This window comes from Rhipicephalus sanguineus, chromosome 11, assembly GCF_013339695.2.
Source record: "Rhipicephalus sanguineus isolate Rsan-2018 chromosome 11, BIME_Rsan_1.4, whole genome shotgun sequence".
NCBI classification, from domain to species: Eukaryota; Metazoa; Arthropoda; class Arachnida; order Ixodida; family Ixodidae; genus Rhipicephalus; species Rhipicephalus sanguineus.
In genome coordinates, this window is record NC_051186.1 from 49,318,338 (window position 1) to 49,327,849 (window position 9,512).

At 47.2% G+C, this 9,512-nt stretch overlaps 1 protein-coding gene across 1 annotated transcript in view; it reads right to left on the bottom strand.

Moving 5' to 3' along the window:
* Positions 1–1,326: 1,326 nt before the first annotated feature.
* The window catches only part of LOC119375010 (uncharacterized), a 12,789-nt gene continuing 4,603 nt past the window's right edge, over positions 1,327–9,512 (bottom strand). Inside the window, exons 4-7 of the mRNA XM_037645209.2 lie at positions 5,580–5,709; positions 4,370–4,537; positions 2,401–2,511; positions 1,327–1,531 (exon numbers count right to left, since the gene is read on the bottom strand). Of these exons, the coding sequence (XP_037501137.2) occupies positions 1,394–1,531; positions 2,401–2,511; positions 4,370–4,537; positions 5,580–5,709 (547 nt within the window). The 3' untranslated portion in view covers positions 1,327–1,393. The remainder of the gene's footprint in view (positions 1,532–2,400; positions 2,512–4,369; positions 4,538–5,579; positions 5,710–9,512) is intronic.

The window sequence follows — 9,512 nt, forward strand, 5'->3', positions numbered from 1 at the left end:
TCGAATTGGAGCGACCGCCGCCGTTACAGATGAAGCAATTAACGCGCCGCGAGTTATCCGCAGGCACGCGCGATCGCTGTTAAAAGAACGGCGTGTACACGATAATCGACGAGCTCCACCACGCAAACTACAACACGCTTGCTTCGCGCTCCACTGTTCAAACGTGCTCTTTGGCAGCAACAAACGACAGGTCCGGTGTTAATCGCCGGGCGTATACAACGGTTGCTGACGGATAGGTGGCCTTGAGCCTCCGCAAGGCCTTCTCGAGAAGTGCTGATTTGCTCTTTGAGAGAAGGGATATATTGCCGACGTGTATTCCGAACGCGCTAAACAGATTTCGTTTCGGCAACGGAAAACCAACCTAAAACTCTTGTCCAGTGGTAATAGCGAGTGCGCGTGCTCCCAGTGATAAGCCAAAAGCAATGGTGTTCTATCATCCCGCAGAAATATCTATGAATGTAACTGTCTCACTTGCAAATCATTATCCCAGCATTCCGAATGCCAGAAACATGTTTACCTAACAGCGTGGCCACATTCGGGATATATCTATAGCGGCAAGTCGAAAAGCAATGATGCCGCAGTATCCGGCTGAAATATCACTGTACATATATAGGTCTCACTCGTGAACCGTCCTTCTGACATTCCGAACGTTGAAAACAGATTTGCTTAAGCTATAGGCGTAATCTCGTTCGTACTACATGTTGCGAATCATTGCATAATACGGTTCCTATACCCCATCTGGGCTACATAGCAGAGGGAAAGTTTCCCGGTTGAGGAGTGATACGACACTGTTACTGTATTCTTTTTCTGTCTTACATGTTACTGTTCGTGTGCATTCGTCCATAGCCGAAAGAAAAGCCTGTGTTCTTCTCACTCCCTCCCCTTTTTTTTCTGAGCTCCACGCGTTAAGTCATATTCGCGCGGATAACAGTTAGGTTAGCCGGCTGGACAACTGTCCAGCCTGCTAGGCTGGCAGGCAGGCTGTTAGGCTAGAAGGCTGTGCGCAACGTCTGTCTGCATCTTTAGGGAAGGACAAGTTCAAGCAAAGGAAGGTTTCGAGGCTTCGCCCTTTTTCTTTCTTTTTTTGGCATTATACGTTGCGTTTATACCATGACATTATTGCGCGCCTCACGCCTTCTCCAAAGTGATGTGACGGTTTATGAGATGACGTTCGATGCATGATGATGCAAACGCTAGAGAAGGCGGTCTGGAGGTAGCAGTTGCTCCGCGGCGGTCTTCCTGTTTGGCACGTCGTCGCCAGAAATCTTCTTCGAAGACAAAAAATGGACGACGGTAAGCCAGCGAGTATGTTTGCGTGTATGTGTCTTCCCGTGTCGTTGTGTGTATATGGGGCCGAGGCTTGGAAGACGTCCTCTTAGCCCCGGTCGACCCATCACGAGAGGACCGCCCTGCGCACGGCTGCCACTCGGAGGAACGGCGATCCGTTGTTGCAGGTGCCGGAGAAGTCGTCCAGGTCCGTCCGGTACAGCGACACGCACGTGTTGGGACTCGCATGTTTCGCCTTCCTCACCTGACGAAAGAAAAACATCGCAGAGAACGCCGCGCGAGAGAAAAAAAAATTTGAATATCTGTCGACGAGTGAAAAGTCGTAAGCAGTTTTTGATTAGAAGAACGGGTGCGAAAAAGATTCGTGTTTCATTGCAATAAAAATTACGTGGACACCCCAGGCGCATCTTTGCCGTCACCGCTGCCATCGCCGTGATGCTCCGCATTGGCGTAGCCAGGGGGAGGAGGTGGGGAGTTCCTACTCTCGATAAGTTCGGAATTTGCATGTGTATCTATATACACATACACGCACACATACAAACACACGCACGGACGTACATAAAGGGCAGCCAACCCCCCTCCCCCCAATGTTCCGTAGAATGTAGACATCGATATCTTCGCCCCCCGCATCGTGCAAGTTAAAACGTGTGACGGCTGGCGACAATCGCTGCTCAAGCAGATAGGAAACGCGCCGGCTGCCTCTCGTTGAGCGAAAGCTCGTGGAGATAGGAGCCGGAGGATGTGGGGGTGGGGTCATCGCATTCTGCCGTCTATGCTTCGCCCATCATAACGAAAAACTCTTCCTGTGGCAGCGGTCCCTAGCAGACTTCGTGCGTCAGCAGACGTTCTTACGTCACGAGCAGACTTTGTACGTCACAAGCAGACTTTGTGCGTAACAAGTAGACGTTGCACGACACAAGTAGACGTTGTACGTCACGAGTGGACCGTTCGTCACTAGGCAGACAGAGTTCGCAGACATGCGGACTCCATCTCCGCGCATTGGCTCAAGTATCCCATCTCCTCCTTCTGCTATTACTTTATTCCCCACTCCATTCCCTGGAGCGCTGAGTAATGATTTCTTTACAGGGTGCAGTCGAAGCAAAAGAGACATACCTTGTTGACGATCGTGGTCTCATCGTCGAACATGTACATTCGGGACTGGTCGGACTGAGTCACGGCTTCTGCCCACTCGTAGTACTTGAACTTTGACTTGGACTGGCACACCTGCGGTCAAGCAGCCCCACAGTCGCGTCACCTCCTTTTGGGGTGTTTTAGGTTCTAGGGGCGTTTGTAGACAGTGAATATTACCAAAATTTCGAACATGTATATTCCAAAAGAACAAAAAGATGCAGCGGTAAACCTTTTATATTCACTTGGTTGGATTAATCTACGCTGAGGCCAATGTGAAATATTTACTGCTCTAGGCTACTGTTCAAATTCTTGAAATGAAGGTTGATTAAAGCTATTCAAATAGAATTGTTTTAGAATCGGCTTTCAATCATTCCGGCGTCAGTACACTTGTGATACGTGTGTCTGAACGCCTCTTGAACTGGTCTGTGACAAGGGCAAAGTTTGCGACTTCTTGTCATTGAGGCCAATACTGTAGGAGTAACTAATTACCTAAGATGGGTGGCACCAGGAAGAAGGCGGTACGGTGGCGTGCCCACACCTATTTTCGCCTGCTACCCCCCCCCCCCCCAAAGAGCAAACAGTGAAAAAAGTCCGCATAAACACCCCACCTCCCTACCCGCCCGAGGTCCCGCTTAACGTGCTAGATATAGCCAGGAAACCGAACATTTTTTGTCTGGTTTCCTGGATATAGCCAGCATTTAACCAGGACTTGATTAAGAGTGTAGTTAGGGTATCCTGGAGCCGGCCTTACCTAAGAAATACGAAACTAACGAAATGCGGTTAAATTAACTTTAGCCATGGTCGGGCGGACAGAGATTCAACGTCAAATTCAACGACAACACTCAAAAACAGCCATGTTATATTTTTTAGTAATCATTAAAAGAAACTTCACCGGTATTTTTGTTTTATCAGAAGAATTCTATCACGCAGCTTGCATTTCCAACGTAATTTTAAGCGCAACAAGCACAAGAAGTGGTTGACCCTAAGATGATGAAAAATCTTGAATGACCATGAAAAAATGCGCCGGCAGCGCGTAGCGTTTGGTGTATTGGGTTTCAAATATATAACTCAAGCTCGAACAGTTCCGTGCTTCTGATAGAAAACGCGGGGGAGGAAAAGCATGACTTTTCCCGCCAGTGTGTCCGCGCGACAGCTCGTTGCTTCGAACACCGTGGCCTCCGAGAGAAAACGCGATGCTGGCCCGGATTTCGGAAGCCATCCTTCCACCTATAGACATAGGCGTGCGCAGGGTTCTCCATTAGGGGTAGCAAAGTTTCAGCGCAGCGCCATCCCCCTAATGGTCGAGTCCGAAAGAAAAGGCGCTTCGCAATGGATGCAAAAATGAAAACGAAGCGATGACGCGATGCTCCTCACAGCGGCATGCCTCCTGTGCCTCCTGTCCCCGGCTTTCCGGAGGTGGACGCGGGAAGTAAGCAGTTCTTGGATTGCAAGTTCCAGGGCTTGGCAAAGATACTTTGAAATTGTATCGAGATAGGATACAAGATACTCAGGCAAGAAGTAGTTGTGAGATACAGCTACTAGATATTACAGCCATTATTGTGTCCGATACCATACTTTATTAGTGTATCTTAAGATACTTCGATACATTTGAAGAGACGAAAAATTCATGAACAGCCAACGATGCAGCCAACGTTTCGACAAGCGGTTTTCTTTCCTTTAAGGCTTATTCGATACGTTCTCAAATTTGTTTTTATAGATCTATATAACGTGGCAGCAAACGCTTGTTCACAAAAATGTTTGCTTGAAAGTTTCTTAACTGAAACCAATTTTGTTTCATTTTAAATAAATGTCTCTTGGTATGTCAGAATGTTTGTCTTTCTTGCTCAAGGTATATTAGCTTCATACCGAAACAGCTTATTGAGGTAGCTTTAACTGCTTAACTGCCCTCAATGCCCATTCTGTGCGCACGCGTGTGGTGATAGGGGCTTACGTCAGAGTACGTGCACCAGGAGAAGTCGATGCAGTCCTGCGACGGCGCGTGAATGAGACCCTTGGGTACGATGTACATGAGTACGCCCATTAGCACTGAGATGCACGTCTTGGCGTGCTTACCCGGACCCGGTGCCGGTAGGGCCTCGATGTACTGCAATGCCGACCTCTGCGGGAAAAGAAAAAACGGCAGCACGCTACACACTATGCAACATATGAAGGCAAAATCGCTGCTGCACATTTGGTAATGCATTCAGGGGCCCTGCAACACTTTTCGAAGTAGCCATGGAATGGCTTCACTGTGTGTGCGTGTCTGCGTGTGTGTGTGTGTGTGTGTGTGTGTGTGTGTGTGTGTGTGTGTGTGTGTGTGTGTGTGTGTGTGTGTGTGTGTGTGCGTGCGTGCGTGCGTGCGTGTGTGTGTGCGTGTGTGTGTGTGTGCGCGCGCGTGTGTGTGTGCGTGTGTGTGCGTGTGTGTGTGTGTGTGTGTGTGTGTGTGTGTGTGGTGTGTGTGTGTGTGTGTGTGTGTGTGTGTGTGTGTGTGTGTGTGTGTGTGTGTGTGTGTGTGTGTGTGTGTGTGTGTGTGTAACGCCACGAAACAGCAGATGGTGGGTAGCGTCACACCCATCCAATACCCTTGACGTTTGTTAAAGGGGCACTAAAAAGAAAAACGATTTTTCTTGTACTATTATTCTACTCTTTCACAGTACCAAAAACACGACGCTTGCCGCTAGAACAAGCTTGGTAAGCGAGCAAACGCGCAAGATGAAAATTCTGGTTGCGCTTCCACCTTGATATTTCCGCTTCAATCACCGTGACGTCATAGATTTTGACGGCGTCTACTTGGGTCTGCGTAGTTTCTAATCGGTAAAAATTAAGTACATTGTCTCCTGAGGGGGCCCGAGATTTGACATGCCAAATTACAGGAAATTTTGTTGAGTCAATGACGCCAAAATACAAAAAAATACCCTCTGAAATCCGCGACGTCACGCGCAGAGATTTCGGCGAGAAACTTACAAGTGAAACATTGACCTTGATTTTCTCCTCTATTAATGAACGTATGATTGGGAAATTAACGTCGTTAGAGTTTTCAGAATGCAATTTATCAATCTAAACCGATTCACTGTTTCACTTTAGCGACCCCTTAAAGAACTGGCATTCAAATTTTAAGACATCATAGTACACAAGGAATTACGGTTGAAAAGACAACGAACCGGGAAGAGGTTGTTCTTGAGCTGCAGGACCTTGGGGTTGCGGGATGCGTTGAAGGCGGTGGGAAAGAGGGCGATGCAGTTATCGGGAAACTGCTTCACGTGCGTCTCCATGATTATGTAGTCAACTTGCCTGCCCGAAAAAGAAAAGTAAGAATAATGATTAAGCTCCGATTTTTTTACCGATGACATCGTTCAAAGGTAGACTTCCCTCACAAGCACGTCCCAAGCCGCTCCTTTTGAGGATTTGATCAGAACCGGAATCTATCTTATTACAGAGCCAATGAGGAGCTAGGTGGCAGTTCATGCAAGGTAGCGAAGCTTCCATAGAAGCCCATACGTTCAAAAAATGGCTGCTCATCAGCTGCTCAAAGAGTTACTGCATATGCTACCTTTAGGTAGCAGAGTTGCGCATCTGTCTTCCAAACGCCGCTAGCAACCATGCGTTGCGGAGAAGCTGACGCTGGGGCCAAGTTTTGTATTTCTCGATGGCGCCGCTGCAGCGGACTGGATTGACACTAGTCATTCTCATTAAAGTAAATCACCGGTCTTCGACACGCCAAACATGTCGACCGGTGACCCGGTAGGCATGTCGCCTGTAAAAACGGAGTGAGTCCTCGCGACATAGCCTTGGTTGCTAGCCAGACCTATGCGCAACTCTGCTACCCAAAGGTAGCATATACAGTAACTCTACTGCTCATGGGGCTTAGCGCCATCTGTGTGAGGAGGGAACACTTCCGGCGGAACAAAAAATAAAGCGGATGTGACGCAATATTTGGTGACGTCATTTTGTTGGCACTAGCGCGAAATTTGACCTCGAAATATTTTTCTTAGGCCCCTGATCGCTAAGGACTCGCGCTACGGCGAGCCGGCAAGCCCTTGGCGAATGCGCTTGAAGCCAACGCTAGATAAACTAATATCGACCCGTGAAAAAACAGCGGTGTTTAAGTGTACAGTTGTGCAATTCGCCTTGGTTTTACTAGAAAACCTTATTCTTTGAGCTTTTATACTGCGTTCGTGTCATCTTCCACAGCGTGAATAAAGTAGGCAGCAGCGTACCTCTCATGTTCGCAGCGTTGCTTATTTGCTTCGCACATGCGCAGGGGACTTAAAGAGCGCATTGCATGTGTGCTTCAATTCTAACGAGAAGAAATGACGCCTGGTCACGCCAAAATAATGATATTTCAGTTTTATTCAATGGTCACAATAACGCAATTTAACACACCCTACGCAATGAGCAACAAATGTCGCAAAAAGTACAGAAAGTGCGTACCCTACGTGCACTATGTTTTGCCTTTTGTTCCGATAAATTAACCTTACGTGTAACGTATCAAAACATGCGAATTGTTGTGATTGTAGCGCGACAGATAACTTAGCGATCTGCTCACCGATAACAGGACATATAGTAGGCACCGCGTGTTCACGAAAGAAACCGGGCAGCAGGAATACTGATCCATGAAAATCCAGCAAGCACATTACTCCGAACCGTTGCCCCGGTGTCTTATCTAGAAGGGAGGGCTCGCCAGGCGTACGCGTGTTGCTATTGCATCCTTGGAACACCACATCGTTTCCGCGTGTACCGAGGAAAGCGTTCGGCGTGAAATTTTAGCCGCCTCGTGACGTTGTCCGTTGAACACCGTAGCCAACACGTTCACCAACGATGAAACGCACCTCGCAACTTCACGCACACCATAATCAAATTCTCACCACAATAATTCACAGAACGCATGCGAGTGCGAAACACCAGAACACCTGAGGGGGCGTGTCGCCGCAGACGAACTTACAAGCGCGCCTTTCCATGCACCACAAGGGCTGCACTCAATGACAGTGACGTGCGCCTCTCTTCAGGGGGCGCTAAGAAAAAGGTTTCTCGTAAGAATTAAACACTGTCGTACATTCTTGGCACATTGCACCTACATAACATTGTTCGGGAAGTAAATGTAACTTGTAAAACATAAAGATTGCTTTACGTTTGAATAAAACTTGGTTTTTCGCTATTAGTGTTTGTTCCCTCCAAACATAGTCGCGCTTCAATCTCAGCACCCATAACTCCCCTTGCTGGTGTCGTTGGCAATAGGTTCTGAAACGTTTTTCGCCCGAAGCTTCGCGACCTATTTGAATCGACCTTGGTTCATGCGCGAAACTTCATCGGGGTTGCCGTTGGGTATATTTGAATAGGGCCCAGAACTCAAGCTAAAAGCAGCCAAAGTACCATGCCATTTAAATTGATCGCCAGATTTGTACCCAAATAGAACAGAAGCGCCTATATGGCTAGAGTTTGTCTCAATAAACAATAAATAATATCATTTTGAATAAGCAAGAACGTAGAAGTAAGGGTACATTCTTCTTCTCCCTTGCTTAATATTCAAGCTACAGGTAAGCTGAAAAGAATGTATTTATTTATTTATTTATTTATTTATTTATTTATTTATTTATTTATTTATTTATTTATTTATTTATTGATCATCAATACAAAACGGCACAGAGGGGAGTGAATAAAAACAAACAAAGGACAACAAAATATAGTGAGTAGAAATAACAGTCAAGAAATTCCTAACAGCTAGTGCTTGTAAAATGATAGTTACTGCCTCGCGAAAACTTTGATCATCAATAATTCATCTTATGTCAGCGGGAAGGAAACTGGTTCCACTCAGTTTCTGTGCGCGGTAGAAAAGATTTGGACAGTGTTTTGGTTTTTACAAAATGACAAACATACCTCATGGTGATCATCAATTCGATGGGACATAATATGTCACAAGATAAACGTGTCGTCAAGAACGCATTATCTTATGAGAAAAGTTCAAGCGGCAAAACTTTCGACGCTCTTGGAGACGGAAGTGAAAGGCTGGCGTTCGTGGTTGTTGCGTTGGCAGTACGATTGTAGTTAAAAAGGATAAAACTAGTCGAAAAAATTGAAGGACACTGTAAATTCCAGGCGAAAGCCCGTGGCCATTCGACTCAGCGGACGGACGCCGCCGCTGGACGCCGCCGCTGGACGCCGCCGCCGCGTTGCGCAACAGTTACGCAACGCGCGTTGAAAACAGAAATGTTGCTACGCGCCGCTGTGCCATCACGTGATTGCTGAGAAAGTGTGAGGGGGAGAGGCCACAGCTGGCACCGCTCCAGGACACGGACGCACGGACGACGGACGCCGCGAGCATGAGACATTAAAGGCTTTCGCCTTAATATTCTGAATAATTTCCAGGGCAGCGATAAGTTTTACATGCATAGGATTCCACACTGAAGCAGCTTTCAGCTTGGGATCCTTCAGAACCGTCGGTTAGGAAAAAAAGTTTAAAGAAACGGAGAGGGGCACGTGGAAAATAGGGATGCTTACGAAATCAGCTCTGGAAACGTACAGAACTTTCAAGGAGGAAATTGCCGAAGAAAAGATCTACGATAACTCTCGTGGTAGCTTTCTCTTGCTTGAAGCTAGGGCAGGAGTATTGCGGACTAAGACTTACCGAGCGAAGTACGAAGGAATGCAGTGCGTGTGGAGAGCACGAGAAAACGGCTGTACACCCGATACTTTCCTGTAAAGGGCTTCACCCTACAGACCAAGACAATGGGGCTGAATTTTTCAAAGCATTGGGGTTCAGGGACAGTGAAGAGAACAGGCTTGTAGCATAGCGCGGTAGTTAGCGCTTGCGTCCGGCTGTTACTTCATCTTTGCCCAAGTTTATTTCAGCGCTATGCTACAAGCTAGTTTACGATGAACCAACAAGCCCATGTTGGTACCCTCGTCGACAGTGAAGGGAGTGAGCGGAAGTGAAGAAGTAGAAATCACCATGAGGAGATTATCTGTTTGGTGGCTAAAATAGGGCAAGATTGTAATTCTCTTTCACTACATAGAGTTCGTAATTGATTATGAGTTACGGCTAGGTGGCGTGAGCCGCCACCTGATCAAAAGAGTACAGCCCCATCCATCCATCCATC